This window comes from Acipenser ruthenus, chromosome 24, assembly GCF_902713425.1.
Source record: "Acipenser ruthenus chromosome 24, fAciRut3.2 maternal haplotype, whole genome shotgun sequence".
NCBI lineage: Eukaryota > Metazoa > Chordata > Actinopteri > Acipenseriformes > Acipenseridae > Acipenser > Acipenser ruthenus.
In genome coordinates this window covers 23,132,118-23,156,589 of record NC_081212.1, presented here as the reverse complement: position 1 = coordinate 23,156,589, position 24,472 = coordinate 23,132,118, and the positions used below count along the sequence as shown (strand labels likewise).

Sequence of the window (24,472 nt, the reverse complement as noted above, 5' to 3'; positions counted from 1 at the left end):
ACTGTATATCAGCATTATCAAGCCATAACTCCTCTATCATTATCAGTAAAAGAAGTTTAGGGGCACTGAATCTTGTGTAATATATAATGTTTTGACACTATAGTAGCATTAGTCAATAAAAAAAATTGTCTTCGCACCTATTTGTAGTTCTACTGGTCCAAAAAAGTAGTTTTATTGGCTTTAAGACTTTTTCTTTTTCCACTACTGAACTCTCACTGCAGTCCGACTTTTATGCATTATGAGTGTGGCAGAAAGAAAGGAGCCAACAGGTAGTCGGACTCAAACTCCAAGAAATAACCCCGTCGTATCTCTTGCTATTCCTTCTAGAGTACCCACACAAGTATGGAGCACAGGGAGGCTGCGCTGATCACTCTGTGTTTGACAGGATGAAGAAGTATCAGTCTTCAGGGACTCTGGAAGAGAATCCAAAGGTAAGTAATCGGAAAGGTGGCGGATGCTGGCTAGAATTTATTTTAATTTTATTGAACACTAAATTATTTCTAGTCAGTTCTGCTGCTTGTGTCCAAACCTTAATAAACTAGCTATAATAACAACTGATGTAGGCATTTTAGATTCAATATTCAAACTCTGTAATTTGGACATTTTGAAATGGTAGCATCAGTGGTAGCATCAGCATTCGTTGCATTCAAATGCCTGCTGTGCTGTAGTCATCAATCAAAAATCCTGGCCAGACAACAATACACACATATTAATGCAAACTGCTAGTCTCTCTGGGTTACACATTCTTCATGGGTAATTTATTCGCTTTCCTTTCCTGTCGTGAGTTCAAATCTAGACCTAGAAAGCAAATAAATAACCCAACACCCATAGGTGAATACAAGTAATGATTTAGAATTGCATTCGTGTCCATTCTTTGAAATGTGTTGGCATGGCATTTAATTAGGGACCCAGAGGTTATCTGCAATCGCTACAATACGTGTTTGGTTATTAAAACTGAAGCAAGTGCCAATATTCAGATTTGCTGGTTCCCTCTAGGTTTAGTTGATTCCAAATTAGAACACAAAGAAGCATGTTAATTTCACCTCAGGAATTGAAACTTGAAACAGAGCAGGCTGGAAATTATTACAGTCTGTAGGTAGACTGTGTGTGTGTGTGTGTGTGTGTGTGTGTGTGAATGAATTTATGAAAGCAAGGAAACATGGTGTTTTGGAACGCTTGGAAAAACTGAAGCCAATTCATCATATAAACAAAAAACAAGATTAGAAGCCTGCCCATTCACTTACAGATATAGAGGCCCTTTAATGCATTTTGGAGTTTTATACAGTAAACTTTCACATTTAGGTCATTTTGGACATGATGGCTGACAGAGTAACATTGCCACAATTTAAGATTTATTTGTACTTTTTTAATTAGTTTTATTTTCTGAAACCCTGTCGACTTGTCCTAGTTTGCAATGCATGCATTGCACAGATTATTTTTTTTATTTTTTTTATATACTATACTCCATTAAGTAGTAAATGTCTGAATCCAAACCAGATTCTTTTACAATTCATCTGAGGTTCAATTGGCAAGTCCAACTAAACCTAAAACAAGGATTTTTTTTTTTGGTTTGTATTCCTTAATTTAGTATTGCAGTCAGTCATTTATATACACAAGTGCTGTCCCTGCCTGTTTGTGTGTGCGTGTCCAATTTAGATAAAGTATTGCATTGGATTTTTCCAGCTTTTGACACTTCCAGTTTTGTATTCTGCATTTCCACTCGGTAACCTTGATGCTTACCCATACAACTGTTTTTTCCTGCACTCAATTAGCTATGTAATTTAACAAACAAATGTATTCAAATTGAATCCAAAGTTTTTTGAAGGTTTTATTACATATAAAGATCTGAATTTCTTGTTCAGAGACCCCTCCTGATGATGAAAACTAAGTGGGGGGTGTAAAGTTTATAGTTCCTCTTTTCTTATCCCACATGACTGAACACACAAGTGTTTAGATAGATAGATAGATGGATATAATTTGAATTCACAATGGCGGTCTGATGTTTTTGGTCTGTACTAAGTTTCGATCCCTCTGGGATCATGAAGCCCCCATGCACCTGTCATTTCCAGGTGAAGCTGAAGGCTAACCCTCTTCCTTTACGTGTCTTCGCAGGAGACGGTAGTGGAGGAGCCCGCGGATGGACCTGTCTTACTGAGGAAACGCAGAACAACCCAACCCCCTAAGAACACCTGCCAGCTCTTCATCCAGACAGACCACCTGTTCTTCAAGTACTACGGCACGCGGGAAGCCGTTATAGCACAGGTACACAAGAGACGCCACCAAGCCCCTGACTTAGTGGAAATGAAATATCGCATTTTACTGCTGTGATATTTTATTTATTGGTCATGTATATTTCCAAATACATTTTTAATTAACCCTTTAGCTCCTTATCCCCCCCCCCCCCCCCCCCCCCCCTCTACTTTCTGTGGAACAGCAGCTGGCTAATGTTCAACATTGGCCATGGCCTTCTGTCTGAATGGCAGAATTGCAGCAATATATATTGCTACTGGACAAAAATTCGAACAAATATTTTTTGACATGTGTTCGGATACAAAAATGAGATGTTCGTATTCGCTACAAATGACAAAAATACCTTGTACTTTTTTACCGTCTCATCAGAAATGTATTTTTAAATTACCTGACCTGCTATTTGGCATCCTTTGTTCTGTAGCTAATTCACTGGGGTAAAGTAAGTCCTACACAACTTATTCTTTACTCTTGGGATATTTTTCTAATTTAACGTGTTACATATTGTAAGGTCTTGCTGTAAATAAAGGCACACACAGGGGCCATGGCCACGCCCCCTGTCTCTGATGCTATGCTGTCTCTGCCTGCGTTCAGAGCAATATAATGGCTTTTATTACTTTTTGAAAAACTAACGAATATCCAAAGAATATTTTTAATTTTAGCGAATATCCGAAGATGAAAATCCCGTGTTCATCCCAGCACTAATATATATTGCAAATTATGGTAACGATAATTCACAAAATGCTTTTATAAAATTTGTCCATTAGGGACTATGGGTCCAAATGGGTTAAGAGTCCTTGTCAAACTGTGTGTTTGTTCATCTTTTGTGTTTTCAGTATGTTCTGAGCATCAATAGCAGGCTTGATTCTGAGCTGCTATAAATAACATCTGCGTGTATGAACAGCTCATAATTGGTGGGGGGAATGTCACAATTATCTGTACCATTACAAGAGTGCTGTTTGCTGGATACAGGCAGATCTGTCTAATTGAAACCCTTGAGTACAGGCTGTTTGCCAGGTTCATAGTGGTGTATTACAAATGATTTATGAGCTCTAGAGGAGACTGCTACCCTTGGGATATCAGTTTATAAAAAAAAATCTTCCATCATTCTTAAAAATAACATTTTAAATTAAAATCTGATTCTTCCTGTATAATTTCATTTGTGGAGGAAATGCACTAATACAGTAGAATTTTACACTTCGGAAAATCGTGTTTCCTTTCTGATTTGCAGATCTCCAGTCACATTAAAGCGATTGACTCCATTTACCAGAGCACAGATTTCCTGGGAGTTCGAAATATCAGTTTCATGGTGAAGAGAATCCGAGTAAGTGTTTGTTTTCTATTGATTATTATATACAGTATTACTCTCTAGAGAGCTTTAGAGCTAGTGGCCTGAACATTTTCTACAGTTTCCAAATCAATAATCATGCAATTAGGGTAAATGATAAATTAATATTGATAAGAATTTTTATTTTGCACACTTATTTACCTTTCTATGATGCCCCCCCCCCCCCCCCCCCCAACCCCACAATCCAGTATTTCACGTATAAATGTGTTGACTTTGTGTCCATATTTTTGGTCCCGTATTTCCTTTCTTTCCCAGATCAATACGACGCAGGATGAGAGAGACCCTTCCAACCCCTTCAGGTTTGCTAACATCGGAGTGGAGAAGTTTTTGGAGCTGAACTCCGAACAGAACCATGATGATTACTGCCTGGCCTACGTGTTCACGGATCGAGACTTTGACGATGGTGTTCTTGGACTGGCCTGGGTGGGAGCACCAGCAGGTAAAGTCTGATTGATACGTCACACACTGCGGTTTTACATACCTCTTGAGGAACCGCGTATCCAGTTGTGACCTGCTTCAGCACAGTAACTGAATCTGTAAATATAAGGAGATGCCTGCCCATCTGTCTTTACATGTGTATACATGTCACACATTTACATTTTTACCAACTAAAATTTTGCATCACCTAGAATGTTAGGATTGAGACATTCATTAAAAAAAATGTTTTTATTATAATAAAAAAAAAAAAAAAAAAAAAAAAGTTAACACAATTTATTTAACATCATGTAATCAAAGAAACTTCAAAATGATATTGCAAAAGTCTACCGGAAGCGATAATAGTAGTACCGAAAACTACAAAGTGGTATGTAATTCAATATGTTAACGTAACATTATACAGCAGGTTTCATTCGACATTTATGAAGCAAAATTAGATAATTCTATAGGGAATTTTTGGCTATAACTCTATGGAACTGCTTTTCCAGTTGTGATTTTTGGCTATGTGGAGGAACCTGTCTGATTTCACATTTCCATTTAACAAGGGGGGGGATGCAGGTCATGTGCTCATTTAATTCATCCAGTTTCAGGTATTTAAAACGCTGTGGTTAAGGCCAAGTCTAAACGCAAAGGCAATATGCTCAGTTTGATGCACTGCCAAGGTAATGGATAAAAGTTTTGAAACTCAATGCAAGCTGCTGCAGCCGAAATTGAAATTATTTCTGCAGTCCAGGCTAAGCAATTTAAATAATAATCATGAGGCACAATAATCTTGCCTAGTGAAAGCCAGCGAGATGTGTCTCATGAGTCCGAGCCAGTGATGGGCCCCCTGGACTTGTAATCCACTTAAAAGCCCTACGCTGTTATTATTGGAGAATCATACAATACTTTCATATATTCCAGTCCCTGTCTTTAATTTTTTTGTATAGATTTTGACACTGCCCTTTTAAAATTCATCACGGTTTTAAATTATTTAAGTGCAAGTAATTAAATTTGTTCTCGCTGTGCCCTAATGTGTGCTGATTTGATCAATTGCAATTTAAAGTGGTAAAAAAAAACTAAAAGCACACCGACAGTGAAAGGAATATATAAAATATATAAAAGTTTGCTTTATTATAGTGGCCGGTGTCCCGCACTGTCTTGGATATTGCTGAGTTCACAGCTGGGTTGGAGCCAGGCCTTGAACCCCATAGCCTTCCATAATAAGTGGTTTTGAGATTTGGATATCAATTCCATATTGGCCATTACATGGTCTAGTATAACAATTCTTCACAAGCATTAGTTTTCTAATGTCTGATTCTAGATTTTGACTTAAGAAATCAGTCCCAGACTTTAAACAAGATGCTTTGAGGAAGCAAACTTGTGTTCTGTATCATTTTGTAACCTCCATTTGCACTGAAATAGTTTCATAATGAGACCTAATGATGATCTATGTACCCTGCAGTTGTCCAAGGTGACTTTCCTATGTGAGAATGGGCTGGGTTGTCTCTGGAGTGAGTTGAGATATTTGCTCAAACACACAGGGCTTGTCTTCAGAGTGTTTAAGTGAAATGTTTTCATGAGTAATCGCCCTGACGCTGCAGTTCTGATCAAGCAGTTCATTTGCTTCCTCGGAGTTGGAACCTTATGGAAAACTGTAGCCACTGCTTCCATTTGTATTCCAGCGGCAGTGCCAGCTGAATGCAGGTCATTAATGTAGAAAAGAGAGTACCGAGTCTAATACAGAGAGCAGAGAGCCCTGTCCTGCATCCTAACAGTGTAAAGACTTGAATTATTTATCTGCACTGCTTTAGAGCCATTGGATACTTCCCATGATGAAATAGTAAAAATCTTTGAGTTTGTCGATTTTTGAAGACACCAAGTTTACTGTATAAGTGGCTTTTCCTTTGTGTTTTGATTCTGTCTATTAAAACAAACCATAGGTTTAAACTCGTGTGTGTGTTTTTTTTTTTTTAAATACTATGACATTTTCCAGGATTACTAATATTTTCAACATGGGCTTCTTCGGGGGAAGTAAAAATCTTCTTGAATGTGTTCATGTTAATTTTAATACAGTATGGAACACTGAATCACTGAAACTGCAGTAACTAATGCATACCTTTTAATCTGTCAAACTCACTGCAGTAAGTGCTGGAGGCTTTACAGATGGATGGCATTTCATTTTGGCTGCTTTGATCTGAAAAGGCAGACATGTCAGAAAGGGCTGGAGGTTAAGGTGTGCATTTTAGGTTGAATTAGCCCTACAGAATTTATATGTCAATTTCAAGAAGCAGAGAGCAAGAGGCTGTAAGCAGAGAGCAAGAGGCTGTGTTCTTTGCTTGACTAATATTTGTGTGTGTGTGTTCTGCAGTTCGGATGATATTTTAATGAGCAATTTATTTGGCACCTTTTTTGTTACGCTCTATCTGATGTTGAGTAGGAATTATAATGTAGTGTACTTACAGCTTGCCTTAACATTAGACACCATAATACTGTACATGAAACAAAATCTATATACAAATTGACTGTGTATTACAGTTCATTAATATATAAACCATCAGTTGCTGAGGATCTTGTCAATAGCAAATCCATTAGTTGGAATGAATTGTGTATTGTCAGGCACTAGGGCACTAGTATTACTATAAGTAAACATGCTCGTGTGATACAGTATTCTGTAAGAATGTAATGATGGTAAGAAAACTCAATCAGCTTTTTTCACAGAATTGATTATTTAGTGACCAGCTGGAAATGACATTACATTGTCTGCAGACTGAATGAACCAGTTGTGTGGTCTTTGCTGGAAGATGGAAAAGGAGATTGTTTTCAAACTGCACATCATGCTGGAGACTGCACACCTTGGAAAGCATGCTCCCACAGTGAACTTGCTAAAATAAACGTAAAATTAATTGTACACTTTTTTTTTTTTTTAGAACCACTAGAAAATCTAGAGGCAGCAGTCTTTTGGGGGGTTCCAATTACCAGTACAGTTTCTGCTGCCAGTAAGAAAAGACTACTGCCAGTAGTTTAACACCATCAGGGCTGAAGGAGGAGAAATACTTACTTATATTTTATGGACCTCCTAAGTTTGTTTTTCAGCAGATAAAACCAGAACCCAATGATCCAGTAATAAATATCCCCTTCTCTTTTACAGGCAGCTCGGGAGGCATCTGTGAGAAGAGCAAGCTGTATTCTGATGGCAAGAAGAAGTCCCTGAACACTGGCATCATCACCGTTCAGAACTACGCCTCCCATGTGCCACCAAAGGTCTCCCACATAACCTTCGCTCATGAAGTCGGACACAACTTTGGCTCTCCTGTGAGTAGAGCCTCTCTGTCTGACTGTGCAAGGCTGAACTGTGCACCGTGAAGTCTGTGTAATACCCTTACATGACCTGTTACAAGGTTTCTACCAGCCACAGTGCTGTTTTTGTGTAAATTACAGACTGTTCTCTTCTGAGTGTGTGTTTGCACTTTTGACGTATTTCCATTATGTCCTGTATTGATTCCATTGATTCTTTTGGAACCCGTAGCATGATTCTGGAACAGAATGCACCCCAGGGGAGTCCAAGAGCCAGAGCCTGAAGGAAAAGGGAAATTACATCATGTATGCCAGAGCAACTTCCGGTGACAAACTCAACAACAACAAGTTTTCCATTTGCAGTGTCCGCAACATTAGCCAGGTGCTGGAAAAGAAGAGAGGAAGCTGCTTTGTTGGTAAGTTTCCAAATAAAGAACAAAAGAATCGCAGTAAAGCAGGACAGAATCCACAAAGAACTGTGTGCTCCAAATGTATTTGGTGGTGCAGGGAGGGGGGTGCATGCTTTTCAATTGAATTATTTTTCTTGGATGCAGGTAAAGTAGGCCAGGAGTTCAACCCCACGCTAACCTGCTTTCAATTGGACCTCAAATTGGATATTGTAGCTCCATTTAGTGTGTGTTTTTAATGTAACCAGCAGTGGAAACAGCCCCTTTTGAACACCTTTTATAATTTCTGCACTTCTGTGAGAATGGACTAGTCTAACTCTGAATTGGCATCCAGAGTGTCAGCTTGTCCATTTGAGAAAGATTCCCCTTTAAATCTGACACGAGGGCAAAGTAATGCACAAAATTCTGTGTCTCATTATTAAAACAGCTGCTTGACCTCTCCACAGCCATGAAGTGGAATGGGATTTAAGTGGTGCAGGTCTTTGCTTAGCATCAGTCGGAATGTAGGTTTAGCAAAACCTAAACATCCATTGGCTCCGGGGTAACTCTTATTTTGGGCGGATAATCGTGTTTAAAGGTTACTCCATTAAGGCCGATGTTGTATTTCCCCCCTCCAGAGTCTGGTCAGCCCATCTGTGGGAATGGATTGGTGGAGAACGGAGAGCAGTGCGACTGTGGGTACAGTGATCAGTGCAAGGATGAATGCTGTTATGATGCTAACCAGCCAGAGAACCTGAAGTGCAAGTTGAAAGAAGGCAAAGCGTGCAGGTAAGTTAAAACAGGTGTTCAAAACTTCTAGTTTTAAACGCTATTTGAGTTTTTTTGTTTCTTTTTTAATACTGCGGTGCTGTATATGGTTTTAGAGGTGATCAATTTGGGGATTTCTTTTATTATTGGTGCACATACAGCTGGATCAATAAACTATTTGCAGCTGTTCCTTAGCTTTACCTTCTGGCTTCAGTGATCTGCTGTCTTAACGCAGTTCCCAATCTGCATACAGCTCTATCAAAATTGAAATCTAGGCAAATACTAAGGATGGATTTCATTGCCTAAATATTCTTCATTTGTTCACATATCTCAATGAGAGAATGATTTGCAAGTAGGAATAAAATAATAAGGTTACTGGCACTGGCTGTGAAGATACGTCATAACTGAAGCTCTGTCTCTTTTGAGATGTATCACTTGTATTGGTTTTTACAGTACAATGTTTTGCAACAACTTGTTCGGGTGTCCTCTGGGAGAAATTGCATCTGTCCGCTCAGCTGCAGCATGAACAGGAAGCCTAATCCTTTGGTCTTTGTGAAACATATATAGAACTGTTGGCATTTGTTGTTTCATTGCCAACAGTTATGATGCTTAACTAGATTGAAACTAAATTGCTGTTGTGCATTTTATTTTTTCCCCAGTCCCAGTCAAGGTCCCTGCTGTACAAAGGAATGCACATACAAATCTACAGCTGCGAAGTGTAGAGAAGAGTCTGACTGTGCCAGCGAAGGATCGTGCAATGGCATGCAGGCTATGTGTCCGATATCGGCGCCCAAAACGAACTTCACAGCATGCCACAGGGGAACACAAGTCTGCATCAATGGGGTACAAGAGACGATTCTTCTGTGTTTTTTTTTAATTTTTTATTCTCAGCTAAAAGGGGACATAAACAAAAAGGGGTTACCAGTTGCTTAACATACCAGTAGTTAACATAGCTTTTTTCAAAATGTTCCCTGTGCAGTATGTTTCCATTTAGTTTAGGAAAGATGACTGATTTCCAGCATCTGTGGCGTGCAGTGCCCAGTTCCCCACAGTTTAACTGTACATATGATATAGAGTGTACAAGAGAGAGACCTGTTTTCCACCCCATAAGAACTTTTCATTTGCCAGATTCATTACCAAGTTCGACCTGGATTTAATATCGAGGTGTAAAAGGTGATTTTGTTATGTTTGTGATGCCCTTTGTCTCCTGTAGTTGATTGACTTCTCTCTCCTGCAGCAATGCGCTGGCTCAATCTGTGAGAAGTACGGTTTGGAGGAGTGCACATGTGCAAGTACGGATGGGAATGATGACCGAGAACTGTGCCACGTCTGCTGCAAGGAGAAAAGTGAGAAATATTCCCTTAAAAACCATAGATCTAGCGATTAGTGTTGCCTTGTTTGGTGTCTAAGAATTCCCCATGTTCAAAGTGGTGTATTTATTTACATAAATGGCATATTCAGGGCAGTCCATGACCAAGTATTTCGTATCTCCGTCCTTGAGAAGCTAATCCAGGCATCTCGCTGCCATGGTTGCTAAGAAATACCATTGAGTTTAATCCAATAAAACCTTTATGAACAGGCATGAGTTTGCCTGATTTTTTTTCTCAGAACAAAATAAAATATTCTAACATTTAGTTGTGATAATGTGTGTGTGTGTGTGTGTGTGTGAATTTTTTTACATATGTTACACACACTGCTGAAAGTCAGTCCACCTTAGTCTGTCCTAATACAGATACTGTTCATAGTCAAGTTGTCTAATATTGATTTTGAACTCCCTGTGGTAATTTAGTAAACGGTGAACAGTTGCAAAAAGCAGGGATGTCTTTTATGGATGGACTTGGATACACGGCCTTGGATAGATACTGCACAAGTCTGTCCCTTTCTAAATCTAGTTCTTCATTTCGGTTTCCCTTTCCTTATATAGCAGACCAAGGAGTTTGCAGTAGCACAGGATCAGAAATGTGGTCAAAGTATTTCTCCGGCACAACGATCACTCTGCAGCCTGGCTCGCCCTGCAACGACTTCAAGGGTTACTGCGATGTCTTCATGAAGTGTCGGCTGGTGGACGCCGATGGTCCCCTGGCCAGGCTAAAGAAAGCAATCTTTAATCCGGAGCTGTATGAGAACATTGCTGAATGGATTGTGGTAAGTGTTTTTTGTATACCTCACAGTATGAAGCCGTACCATGCTGCGTCATTCCGTATGTGCTAATGTGTTTATTTTTGGTTAGGATACAACCATCGTCACACAAATCTTAGGCTTGCCATTCATATCGACAGATAAATCAGTCACGTGTTTAGGTGGGACAGTGTAGCTGGTGTTTCGTGGGTAAATGAAGCTGGAGGGGGGATTTTTATACAGGATGCCATGGTCTTTCTAAAGCAGGTGATGAGGGATCTTTAGTAGTTTAAAGGAGACTTTGGTTTTACACATTTGACACAATGCAGTATCAGTGGTTATAGAGAAGGATTATAGAAATCGTATAATCTCCAGGATCCGTTGTTTTTAGGTGGGGGGGGGGGGGGGGTGGATATGCACACACGTCTGTTTAATTTTATTTCTACGTGATGTTTAGTTCTTGCTGCTTGTTTCCAGGCTCACTGGTGGGCAGTGCTGTTGATGGGGATTGCTCTCATCATGCTGATGGCTGGTTTCATTAAGATCTGCAGTGTCCACACCCCTAGCAGTAACCCAAAACTCCCTCCTCCAAAACCACTACCAGGTGAGAGCCCTTTAATTGAATTGCTATTTTTCAATTAGATTTTGAAAACTGTAACAAGTTGGTGAGGGTCATGTTAAATGAGCCAATAGGTTTTGGGAGGGGAGGAGGCCAGATGCCTTACCCTCCCACCCCACCCCCCCCAATTTCCGTTGAACCCCCAAACCTCATGACTGACGCTCTCCGATTTGGCTGTTCCCCCACAGGCACTCTGAAGAGGAGAAGAGCACAGAATGCCAACCCCCAGCCCCAACGCCAGCGGCAGCCACGAGAGAACTATCAGATGGGACAGATGCGACGCTAACAGGAGCTTTTTGCCTTGGTTCTTCCTAGTGCCTACAGTGGGAAAACTTCTCTCCAAAGAAAACCTGTAACAGTCATTGTCCAGAATTCAGCAACAACAACAAAACAAGAAGATCTAAAATAGCAGCTCTCGGGCCCAGCAAAACTACAGAAGTCACACCGCATTTATTTTTGAATGGCTTTAACTGTCAATGAGGAACGAGATGAACACAATCATTAATTTCCGTTACAATGTGGTCTTAATTTTCTTTCAAGCAATGGACAATTTTTTTTTAAATAACCTATTGGCACGAAGTCTTTTTTTAAGACTGGTATAATGTTCTGCCCTGCTTCACCCTTTTTTGTTTATTTTTTTCTTTTAAAGAAATGCCCTCCTTTTTGCAGGCAAACCATGACTGCAGGTGAAAGTTTTTTGCTGCCATTCAAGGCCAGGAAGTGAGACAACCTCAAAGTCAAAGAGACTTACTTGCCAATGTAATTATCATTCTTTTTACACAGGCCTGTATTTCTAATGCATACCCATACTCACTCATGCGTGCAATTGTACAGAACAGAAATTGCAATACAGATTTTTTTCATTGTAATTATATATAAAAAAAAAAAAAACACCTTTTTTTCCTGCTGTTTTAATGAAGAATTTACTGTTTTAATTGACTCTCTCAGGATATAACAAAGGAAATGGTGGATTTTGGTGGGATTGAAAATTCTTAACATGTCTGCAGTGGCTGTGATTTCTTCTAGCTAATGTTAAGTTGGGCTGATTTTTAATGTTTCAAAGTACTATGTTGCCTGAACTGAGCAGCTGCTAGGATGTACATTGCATAGATTGTGTGTGTTGGGGGAGGGGGGACTCCTCTTTGGGCAGGGGGGTGGGGAGTGGGGAGGGAAACTGTAGACGAATGATGCACATAGGTTTCTTCTGGCTTGTGTTTTATGGTTGAATTACACCTTGCAAGATTGTTTCAATATTAGATCTTCTAGTTTGCTACCATTTTCATATGGAGTCGTTTTGTGTTGACCTTACAGGAATGTAGTGGTTGCAGATGTGATTATGTGGGAGGAGAGTGGTGTGTTCTTTTTCCTTTTTTTTTTTTTTAAATCCATTTTTTTTTATTTTTGTGATTCGATTTTCTTTTTTGTGCTTATTTTACAAATTGCTGTGCATTTGCAATTATAAAAATGGACAACCACTAAGCAGCAGATGATCAGCTCTGCGATCGAGAACTATCAGAGGATAGGCAGAATTTATTAAAGTTTCCAGATCAGCAGCTTAAATAAGTGTGTGTGCTGAATTAATTAACAGACCACTTTATTAGAAACACGTTTGGGGTAATGATAAAGGCAGACCTAATGAGGAACGAGGGTCTGCTATTGCTGGGCTATGTTATTGTCTCCATTTAATGGTAAAACAAATTATCTGGTGCCACGTGGTAATAAGATAACTGATTTTGAAAGCTTGACAAATGATATACTTAATGCACACTAGCTGTAAGACTTGAAAGTGCTGAACAAAATGAGAAAATCCGACATGGACGATTCAGCCTTCTAGGCTACTGTATATTGTTTCAATTAAAATCCATGCTCCAGTGTCTTTGCTTCAGGTCTAAGGTTACTGGCAATTCATTTATAATGTCTGAGAGGGATAGAACTGAGGCGGTCAACTGTAGCCGTTTGGACAAGCCTCTTGCAGTTCTAATTTATCAACTGAGTTTCCAGATTAAATACCAAACTGTGTAACAGTTTGCATTTATTATAACATCCATTGGAAGAGGGGGAGGGGGGAGGCAGCAAGATCGAAGGGTGAGGTGTCCTGCCCTGTCCCTTTTTGTATAAATCATTGCTTGTAAATTTAAGACAAGAGGAAACTCAGTAATTGTCTGTATTTTGTTAAGCTAGTAGATTTTATAAGATTTGAAAACTGCTTCATACTAGTTACATTCTAAAAGTTTACATGGATGTAATCATTAAGCGATCCAGACCAAGAAGGTTGGTTCACAGACACTAGCGAGACCTTGTAAACGTGTACAGTACATGAAAATTATAGCTTTTTTTTTTTTAAACCTGTAAAGAGGCAGATTTTGTATATGAAAACCAGACACATAGTCTTATACAAAATAACATTTCAAATGAACGTGTATTTGGGATTAAATGAAAAACACAGCATCCTTTTTTTAAATTCTTAAGATGTATCTGTTGATTGTGCAGGTTGAAATGGGTTTGTGGTTGATAATAAAACTTTCTCTTTACCCCAGCATTAGTGAACCTCTTTTGAGCGTGAGACATTACAGAACTTGTAACCCTTTTTTTATTTTTTTGTCATTTGTATTCTTCTGTGGTAGAGTTCAGGCAGATGTGAACTGCCTCTGGGTTTTATTTTTATTTAGTCTCTATAGAATAAAGTCTTTGCTGAAAGAAACGTGCACTGAACTGTCCAGTTTGAGTTGAAATGTGGTAGGTGATGTTTAGCTGAAAAATCACGAAGAAAAAAAACCTAATACTACTGTCCGGTTTTTAATGTCCGCTGTGTTTTATACAGTTTATTTTTTTTGGTTCACTTTGGGAAATTTTTACTAAAGTTGCAAAAAGTATTGTGCAAAAGAATATGTAAGTACTTGAAATGCATTAATAAAATAGACTTGATCAAAAATGGTTTTGATGGGCATTTGTTCAGCAGCAGGTAATTCAAGCTTTCAGTGGTTGAGTTTATGGTGCACTGTGTTGATGCAGTTTTTGTCCTCCATGGCTCGCCTAGTTAACGCAACATTGCTTGAAGCGATGAGCGAGTCATGCGCGCGTGGTTTGAATCCTGCTCCTGCTAACTTCACAATCTTGCCTGGGAGCTCAAAAGAACTGCTTTGGCCTTTAGGCTCCTTGGCTAGTTCAGTACATGGAGATTCAGCGATCACAACTGGTCAAGTGACCAATGAGTCCATGCAGGGACTGGGTTCTCTCCCAGTGGAAGCAGTATAATGCTACATCTTAATTTTGTATGGGTTTGCGTTGAGTGGACAGGTTTACCTGCATTGAAGAACATAATAATGGGAGGGGCAAACTTTAGTTCAGCTATTTGTATAGGGTCAGGTGGAGCCCTTCCTTCATCAGAGGGTTACTATTTAAGGGGTTCTACACCATCCTAATTAAATTAAACAAAGTACACATTTCAATAAAAAAAACTTTATTGGGCATAGTATTTCTAATACTGCAATACATATAGGTATATATCTTTAAAAAAAAAAACATTTCTTTAAAGGAGAACTCTGAGCTTTTTTTTTTTTTTTTCTTAAAGCTTATCATTAACATTTCATTGAAGATGGAGTTCGATCCTCCTTCAATTGTTGTTGAGTAGCACACTCTGATTGTAAGGGTTTGGGTCTCCTATTTCTCTAGAACAGCAACATCACATTTAAAAGACCAGCAGGAATGACCCCAATGACATAAAAAGGCTTTGAAAATTGCTCCTGCTGCATAACATTGCTGCATAACAGGACAAAAATTAGGATAGATTGTGTAAACATTTTACACCATTCTAGACAACATCCAAGTTAACTGGAATCAAAGAATTGCTAGATTCAGAGCGGTTCTATAATAATGCACTTGTATTTGGGGTGTGTAGCAGTAGCCAGAACAGATAATGGTTCTTTGGAAGGACATGGCGGATCAAAGCCTGCAGGCGAGGAAGAAGACACCTGCATCTGTGAAAAGCGAATGAACTGATGAGAGAACTTGGACTGGGCAATCCACGAGCAGCCAGCCTTGAGAGTGTTCAGCCAAATCTGTTTCAGCTATTGTCAGAGAACCTCGTCATATGACTATCCACAAAATACATGTATATCATAAAACAGAATGCCCCAAAAAGTATCAGTAACCTTTATTATAATAATAATAATAATAAAAGGAGTTCCATAAAAGTTTTAATTGTAATATTTCCCAGTCACCAAGTGTAACAGACCAGTCGGTTTCATCATGCGAGTGTGATTTTCTTCTTCCCCTTGTTGCTGTTTCTCTCGCATCTCACAAAGGTTTTCTCTTGAGCCGGCAGTATGTGCGTGCTGTCGTCGCTCTGAGAGCAGAATGAGGTTCTGCAGAGGAACAGGAGAGTCACTCAGTGTTGGGGATTGGAAATACAGGGGTGTCACGTGTTGCTGTCTGTGAACTGCTATATGTCCCAGTCTTTGGTGAAACAAGTCTTTAAGGTGGCACTATTAGATTTGTATGACTCCAAGTAGAATAATTCATAAGGTGTAGATGCAAGGTGAAGTTTGTGGGTATTCTTAAGTCTTATTTACTGTCTCCATTTTATTTAAGTGTACAACCTAAATGCATCCTTTTAAAAGGACTTACCAATAAACTAGTGTTTTTTTTTTCTACCTTCAAAAGACACATGAAATCATAACACTTTTACCAGATTTGTTTGATGCCCTCATACTGTAAGATCTAACTTGCTTAGAATGCCCTCAAGGTGAAAGAAATGGCTGTTGTATAACATGTTGTACACTAGAGGGGGCTGTACACATTCAGCATTAAGGGGCTGATGTAAGGATGGGCACAGTGCAAACAATTGCGGCACCAAAATCCGAACTGCCAAGCGGGCAGGCAGTTATTTTGCACTGCGGCCTATGTAAGCTTAAGAGCAATGCAAATGATGAATGAGCTGCAATCATGATAACGAGCGCCGCCTGTGCATTGGGCTTCTTAGCGGCTGCACTTACAGCCCGGAGGTGAGGGGAGTTAGGAGTCCAGAGAGCACGTCAAGTACATCTCATTATAATGTTTGCACCCGCTTAGTATTCCAGATCCCCGCCCAATTCCTTGCGCTTTTCTTTATTTGGATACATGTCAAGATCATTTAAATGGATTCATGATGGCAAAGTGCTAATTTGGTAACGGGTGCAGAATGCCAGGTGAAAAACATTCTTTACATACGGTGCATTTTTAGTGACCGCTAAAGTCTCACTTTACGCCAGTTAAACACGTTTTTTGGCCGCAAATCACATTGCACATATCCTTACATCGGCCCTTAAGAGCTTCATTTTGTACAGGATGATTAAAAATGAACGCAGCCTCCTTGCAGCACCTTTTGAAAGGTTATTCATCATCTCTCTTCTTTACTGCACATTGAAAGCTTGCCAAGAAACACAAACCACCCAAAAGTACAATATATTTAATGTGTTGAGCACTGTTGCCTGTGATATCTCACAACTACTTTAAAAAGATTTGAATCCACCCCTTTAAAATTGTTATTAAAAACCAGCTGCACAACGTTTCTCTATGCTTAACATACACACACTACCCTTCAACAATAGTGTATGCATAAGACTTTTTTATTTATATATATATATATATATATATATATATATATATATATTTAGCTCAAAGAGCCAGCTGCCCTATATATATATATATATATATATATATATATATATATATATATATATATATCTTACAGTACAGACAATGACGATTAATTTACTACAGCTTCAAGACTCGGCTGTTTAGTATGTTTGTTTTCTTTATGTTGCTTCTGGTACTAATCGAGCTGTCTGAAAAATCCTGCAGTTTTATTTAGGTATTATTATTATTTTAAAACCTACTTTTTCTGTGTCTCTCCAGCCTTGACCCGGATTCTCCCCACAGTGAGCTCTGGGCCCTTCCTTCCTTTTCTCCAAGGCATGATAGTCTGGACCTTGTTCCAGATGTTGGCCCAAACTGCAGAGCCTTCCCATTTAAACTTGAGAACCATCAGGTCGCCGATGTCTGTGTCCAGGGTGATTAGGAAAGTGTAGGTTTTGTTGCCAGTTATTTCCTCAACTCTGCAAAACAAAATCAACAACACATGTATCTATAACTATAGCACCATCCCCAATATGTAAACATGTATATTTTTTGTTTAATAGACCTGCATCATAAACACTAAAACATTCTTATATATATATGTATTCATCAACCTATGATAATAACCAAGGCGCTCAGCTTTGGAAGTCAGATTTATGTAATGTCAGGTGTTTGTTTCTTACCAATTTATTTCCCAGAATTTCTGCTATACCGGTGCAAGATAAAGAAAGTGTTTTTGGCACATCGCCTTATGAGAGCGAGCTATTCCAATTCAGACAGGGTGGAGAATTCATAATGATCCCCAGATGTAAAGGCTAAAACAGTACATTTCTAAAAGTTTAAAGCCAGTGCATACCTTGGATATTATGTGTTTGACGAGCAAAGGGCCCAGTGCACACACACCATCTTGTTTGATGGGCAGGTTTATTTGGATCCAATTAATATTACAAGATGTTTGACATAATCAGCAATTCTTATTTTCCAAACACAAGAAGAATGTCCTGTAATGATTTTCAATCTCCAGCAACCACGGGACAGCCTTTTGCACTTTATTGATTTCATACATTAAACAAAGGCAAGCACTACTGCCTGTGATTCTGAGAAGGATTAATGTAATGTCAGAAAACACGAGAAGCTGCTTGCAGTTAAACCCCTCCATACGGAGTGGTTGTATTCACCTTAATCTTAGTTTTCTTTGTGTTTTGCACAAATTAGCAAGTTTTAATTGGTCCCCCGATCTCAAGTTGGGTCACCCCTCCTGCACACCTGCAATCAGAGCCAGTGTGATATTGACTGTGGAAACACGAATACTCACAGAGTGATTGGCAAGTTTTGAACATCTTCTTTTGTACCCATCAGAGATATAGTAAGCATGGGTTCCAGCTGTGCAATTTGGTTGATGAATTGGATCTTGAACTGGTAGTGATAGACTGCAGCATAGACAGAAACATGAAAAGGGTTCTTAAACATGTCATTTTTAAATATACAGGATACAGCTTGTTGCAGGTCTCCCAATGTACGGTAAAATGTAAAATTAGAACATAATTACCAACTTATTAACAAGCAATCTGATAATTGTGATAAACTTGAAAACATGGTTTGATTTTGCAGCAACCAAAAGTTATTTTACTGTTGTGCCATTGGACATGGAAGCTTTATGATTGATTTGTAGATGACTGGTGTTAAGACTTACTGTACGATGGCTACCTTCCTACAAGTTACTGAAATGTCTTTGTAGCTTCCATTTGCGTTAGCCACATGTAGAGATCTGAAGTTCAAACCATAGTGCTGTAACACACTATTACATCCCTATGGTATTGGGAGAGTGCTGGAAAACTAAGTGCTTAAAAAGCTTACAGACAAGCTTTCAGTCAGCAACATTCATTGTGATCAGCTGGTTTTAGTCTTTTCAATCACCAGTAAGTTTCAGATTTCTAGACACTTTCGCTGACAACCAGTGGTAAGAAAATGAATTCCCTTAAATACAATTTTAGCGAGACTCTCCTTAAGGATATACTGATTTGAGAAGGAAGTGTGAATGATTGCTGCAGGTTACCTTTGTAAGGCATGTGGGAGCGTGTCTTTAGATACAGTCTTTTGCTGGTTCCGGTTCGGACCTTCTTGATGTTGTAGCCCAGCGTGTTGCAGCGGTTCTTGCGGCAGTCCAGGCAGATGCCCTTGTCAAAGGAGTTGTTGTCATTGCACCAGTAGGCCACGCTCTGCTTGTCATCGTTCAACAGAGAGTCAATAAAGAGGTGCACAGATCTCTCGTGTGCACATTTCACATTCTGTTGAAAACCTAGGAGAGGTCAAATTAAAGTGTTTCAGTAATTCATGAAATGCACTGCTGCAAAAAATGAAGGGACATATTAAGCATTACATATTAAGCGTTATAAATCCTGTATTCAAATAACACATGCAAAACCAGTATCATGTGAGGAGGCTGTGTGGTCCGGTGTTTAAAGAAAAGGGCTTGTAACCAGGAGGTCCCCGGTTCAAATCCTGGCTCACTCACTGACTCACTGTGTGACCTTGAGCAAGTCCCTTAACCTCCTTGTGCTCCGTCTTTCAGGTGAGACGTAGTTGTAAGTGACTCTGCAGGTAATGCATAGTTCACACACCCTAGTCTCTGTAAGTCGTCTTGGATAAAGGCGTCTGCTAAATAAACAAATAATCTGTAAATATTGGACGTTGCAGTCCATGCTGGGAAAGGGGGTCTTAATTGTCCAACCTTCATACCGGCCCTATTGTCCTGGCATTGATCATGCTTACTGAGAATGCCTGTGTACACATGCTTAATCTACACATCTCTGAATATCCCTTAACTGTTTTGATTAGTGTATTTGGATCAAATAATCGGAAGCCTAACATAATATGCAAGTGTTTGTGTGCAGTGGATGTTTTCCATACCTGACAGTCCATATTGAGACAGGTGATCATACAAATTCTTGATGTGACAGCCAGGTTGGAAGGTGCCTCCGTTCGGGTAGAAGTCATAATGGGCGACCGGCTGCTTGATCCCCACACTCAGACCCATGTGCTGCTGCGTGAAGGTGTGAATGGCATCAACAAAGTTGGCATCATCAGGAGACAGCCGGTCAGTGTAAGACATTCCTTCGAATAGTGGACCTGCAGGGTCCAGGCCTGTGTGGAGACATTGTTACATTCACACAGCGCCCTGTCTTATTGGAGCCCACCTCCCCGTTCCTTTTGAGGATGGTGCTTTCTTCCCTTGCCTCCCCTCTGAGATGGAGTGGTCCTACACCTGATTGGTCAGATGACGGAAGGAGTTGTGTCCCATATCTTAGTTGTATAAGCAGCCTCCATGATGGGCAAGCACCTCGTTTATCTGAACTAAAACTAGAACACAGTAACCAGGACCGCATGCACCTAATGATGAAACTAAATGACATAATGAAGCTTGCTGAAGAAATCTGATTCATAATAATTCAATTAAATATGTGCAGTGTTTTATTAATGGTGAATAATGATTTAATGAAATGTAATGCATTGTATAAGATTGGTAAGGCAACTGAAATGAATATTTCTTAACAAACTAAATATTGTAAATGTGCCACTTTTTTAATACTTTAAAAGAGGAATGTAATGTTATCCTGCTTTTACCCTGCCTGGCATTCCCCACCTGAATATGCATCAAATAACTTTGAATTGAAAGTTTCACATCAAGAAGGTTAAACAGAACGGACGCAGCTGGCCCTTCCACAGTGTTGAGTGGCAAAGCCTCCTGTGCTGAGTTTCCCATTGCTTTCCGTTGTACATGTTAATGAGGATCAACGTGATTCACTGTACCTGTAATTCTTCCAATGTTCTTGGAGCCGCTGACATAACTACCAGCAAATCCTGAGACATGCGCGCCAAGACTGTACCCGATCAAATGAACATTCTCTGTAGAAAACTGGTGGGACTCCTGGAACAGGACAAAATAGCAATTGTTTCTGAACAACATCCCCTAATGAGCACATAGTAATATTAAAAAGCAGACCCCTAAACACAGTATCAGAACACAGACCACTTGTGTACAAGTTCATTCTTGTTGTTTCTTCCCCCGTCTCACCTCCAGCCATTCCAACAAGTCTGCGATCTCCTGGCCGACCAGCCGTGTGTTCTGCACTGCTATTGCATAGTGCTGATGAGCGAGGGAGAGCCAATCAGCGATGACCACGTTGCTGTACCTCAGCTTTGACTTCAGGGCCGCTGCCAGCTTCGTCACCCAGCTCTCCAGCATCCCATCCACCTGCACCAACAGCCTGGTTAGCCTCTATGTGTCAGTAGAATCTAGCAGTGACTGGGTCATGTGGTGTGTTCTATCATAAAGGAGCTGCAGTTCAGTCTCCATGCCCATGAAACATTTGACCTCTCTTTGCTTGGAAAGGTGTCGTGGACTCCACTCCAGACTAAAAGTTTATTTTGTAATTTAACTAGGCTGAAGCCCTATGGGGAAGGGTTTGCCACCTAATATCTCTAATTATCACACAACTAACAAACAGTCAAACATGTTGTGTTCCTATTTAGGGTGCAAGCTTACTGTATCTCGTCAGAGTTTACTTTGGGTACAATCCTTTTTTTCTTTTTACAGACAAACATTTTGCGATGCAGGTACAAAGCCTGAGAAATAAGAAGTTCTTACCGACCATCCGTGAACGATGATGATCAGGGGGGCAGTGCTGTTGAAGCTGCACCGGTCCAGGGTCCCTGAGTCGAAGGGCAGGATCGTACAGGTATCATCCATGGCATCCCCGCTGGTGTACAAGCGGAAGTTGGATTTTGGGACATAATGAACTTTTTGTTTCGGAATTGGTTGAGATTTGTCTTTTGTGTCTGTAACATAAAAAAAGAAAAAAGTCAAAAGCAATTACTTATCCCTCGCTCAAGATAAAACTATTACAAATGTATTAGTGTACTTTTTAAATATTTTTTCCCCCTAATAAGCTATGTGCTGTACCACCATATTAAGAAATGTTGAAAGCAGCATAGTACCAGCATATATATACCCAAAGCAAGGGCATTGAATACGCTTGTGTTAACAGTCGTTTTGATGAAGAGGAGCAGCAATGTCAGTGGTGTGGAAGTCCTCCAGTTTGTGGTTTGTAGGAGGGATTTCAGGGAATGTATTGTATGCTATTGGATATTGGTTATTGCTCCTAGGAAATAAAAACAACCTTCCAAATGCACTCATTTGCCTTTAGATAGGGTGTGTTCCATTATACAATGACCTTGGCTTGCTCAAATGAATGTAAACAGAGGATTGTTGCGTCCCAGAGATTTCAGCAGGGCAATGAAATGGTCAACACTTTGATCTTCATTAGTTACGCATGAAGTAATAGTGCATGAACAACTGATGAGTTCAAGGGGCTATTCTGATCACACAAATGAATTCCGATCATTAAATATGTAAGATTGGTACTGGTTAATGGCGCACCCTTTGAGAAATAAGGAATTCCTTTGCGATTCTCATGTTATGGTTGTTCTCTGTGCTTCCCACTGAACCAACACAAAGGACACATTTATTTTATAGGTTCATTTCATTTTATTTGTTAAACGTTACACAGTTCACTGCTCATACATCACTCACCGTTAGTTAATATGTAACTCGTGAAGCATGTTTAAAAGTGCTAACTCACAGATGCTGATTGTTATAGTCGTGGTGGAGGCGGTTTGATTCCTATTAATCAAGGTAACAGATCACATAATAATAAATAACTTATTTTTCCGCTTCTGTGAGAACACAATAATATTCCTTCTTCTAGAAAACATAAAATCCAAACATGCATTACATGTTTGCATTTTATGATAGCTCACCCCATGAATACTGAGTTGCTGGTTATACTCTCTTCTGTTATAGATATAAATGTTGTAGCCATGATGGGAAGGAAAAAGACAATAGAGTTGACAGAAGTTTATATGGAATGACACAAAACTTGAAAAAACTCCATCCCTGAAGATCTTATACAGAAAACCACATGAACAGTACTTCAGAATGTTTACCCTAGCCTACAAATGCATCAGAAATATGATGCATAAAGCTATTGCACAAGGGAAATCAAAAAGACCAATGTAATGTAATGCAATGCACTAACTTTTGGCAGGAAATAAAGTTTGCCCTGCAATGATTCAGCCTTGGTGATCTTTTATTCTCTTGCTAAACTTTAAATTCCTGCCAGGTTTTCTGGTCACGCAGCCTTGTAGTGGGACATGGCTTTGTAACTCTAGAAAAGAACAATTGCATAATAGTCTTGGCTCAGACACCTGAGAACCACTAATTTGTGAGAGAACATCATAGAACATCCCTGATAGCTCTGAACCTAATATGTGGAAACTCCTCTGGTCAAAACTGTTGGGATGGGTAGCTTGTACACATGCAGTAGGTGAAAGGGCACTGTTCCTTTTGCAAGTTGCCCAACAGGTCATGTGAAATGACAATACAATATACCCTATGTTATACTGCCTATGTTATACTTCCTACAGTAACTGCTATTGGACTCTTATACTCTTGTCCCAACAATAAAAGAAAGTCCTTTGATCAATACTAGTGGTGTGTTTTTGGGTTAGGATGAAACATTAGTACAGTATCTTCTTTGTGATGACTGCAATAAACTCTGTGGACTTACAGTACAAGACGTCAAACTAGACGAGAATAGATTCCAAACAGTTTAATATCTGTACTTGTTTTGTTGGTGAGCAGTGAAAATACTTAATATGTACTCAGCCTTCGACTGTCCACAGAGACTTGTCTTCATGATATAAGCTTAATAATTAGCCCAAAGGTCTGTTTTTACCAATACAGTCAGTGCTATTTATTTACCCAAAGCAGACTGTACAGATGATGTACAGATGTACAAGAACACATTTTAATAAACCAGCCTGACTAACAGTAAAAGCATTGTAAGAAAACTCCAAGTTTCGTTTGGTAGTAGCAATAAAAGATATTGAAATGTATAGGTAGGATATTAAAAACAAACTCTGTTTTTAACAAACCTTGACGTGACCTCCTTTCCTTTTCAGTCGCAGAGTTTTATGATTGGGTTAGGAAGCTCTTAGATATGGTGCATCCATGTATTTTGCTGCCACAGTTTATAAATGCCTATTTCTCTCCGTAGTCTGCAGCATGTCAATTGCCATTTTAGTTACGAGGATACGTAAATAACTTAGCAGAGACCGTCATTTGTAAACATGTTTTATTTTAAAATATTTTGGCCACTTACCAGTTTTGTTCACCAAAAGCCTCTTTGCGTCACTTATGTGATAAATGAACAAGATGAAGACAAGCCCCCTGACAATGCCCATAGTGTGAGATCCTAGCAGACAACTGAAGCCGTGAAATATTACCAACCAGCCAGCCAGCCAACCAACCAAAGAACTGTAAAAACACAAACAAAAATTAATCAATTATTAATCGGGACGGGTTTTTTTTTCATAATAATGTCAAAATGTTACAATATTTGGCAAAAGTAGATTTTCTTGCAATATATACAGTACCTTGGCAGCAGCAGCAGCAACCAGTCATGTAGCACAGATCTGGGGTGAGGTGCACTCTGATCACTGTATTTGCAGCCTGGCTGAAGGTCAGAGAGGGCTGGCTGGGCATGTGCCATTGACTTCAACCTGATTGGGCAAACACCCCGTCCGATCACATTGCGA

At 39.5% G+C, this 24,472-nt stretch overlaps 2 protein-coding genes across 3 annotated transcripts in view; one reads left to right on the top strand and one right to left on the bottom strand.

The window, feature by feature from the left end:
• Positions 1 to 13,536, top strand: part of LOC117963203 (disintegrin and metalloproteinase domain-containing protein 10) — a 65,588-nt gene extending 52,052 nt beyond the window's left edge. Inside the window, exons 5-16 of the mRNA XM_058998774.1 lie at positions 328 to 431; positions 2,113 to 2,262; positions 3,479 to 3,571; positions 3,851 to 4,034; positions 7,161 to 7,324; positions 7,539 to 7,722; positions 8,331 to 8,481; positions 9,120 to 9,303; positions 9,698 to 9,806; positions 10,385 to 10,605; positions 11,056 to 11,182; positions 11,386 to 13,536. Of these exons, the coding sequence (XP_058854757.1) occupies positions 328 to 431; positions 2,113 to 2,262; positions 3,479 to 3,571; positions 3,851 to 4,034; positions 7,161 to 7,324; positions 7,539 to 7,722; positions 8,331 to 8,481; positions 9,120 to 9,303; positions 9,698 to 9,806; positions 10,385 to 10,605; positions 11,056 to 11,182; positions 11,386 to 11,483 (1,769 nt within the window). The 3' untranslated portion in view covers positions 11,484 to 13,536. The remainder of the gene's footprint in view (positions 1 to 327; positions 432 to 2,112; positions 2,263 to 3,478; positions 3,572 to 3,850; positions 4,035 to 7,160; positions 7,325 to 7,538; positions 7,723 to 8,330; positions 8,482 to 9,119; positions 9,304 to 9,697; positions 9,807 to 10,384; positions 10,606 to 11,055; positions 11,183 to 11,385) is intronic.
• Positions 13,537 to 15,335: 1,799 nt separating this feature from the next.
• LOC117429085 (hepatic triacylglycerol lipase) lies at positions 15,336 to 24,464 on the bottom strand. Of its 2 annotated transcripts, XM_034901436.2 has the most exons (10): positions 24,311 to 24,464; positions 24,037 to 24,191; positions 21,462 to 21,652; positions 20,889 to 21,068; positions 20,624 to 20,741; positions 19,724 to 19,957; positions 18,870 to 19,112; positions 18,129 to 18,243; positions 17,074 to 17,292; positions 15,336 to 15,561 (listed from the first exon to the last, which is right to left on the bottom strand). In XM_034901436.2, the coding sequence occupies exons 1-10, from the start codon at positions 24,424 to 24,426 to the stop codon at positions 15,444 to 15,446; spliced, it is 1,689 nt and encodes a 562-aa protein (XP_034757327.2). In that variant the 5' UTR covers positions 24,427 to 24,464; the 3' UTR covers positions 15,336 to 15,443. The 2 variants fall into 2 exon arrangements, with proteins under 2 accessions (XP_034757327.2, XP_034757328.2); XM_034901437.2 differs by lacking the exon at positions 20,889 to 21,068.
• Positions 24,465 to 24,472: the final 8 nt, after the last annotated feature.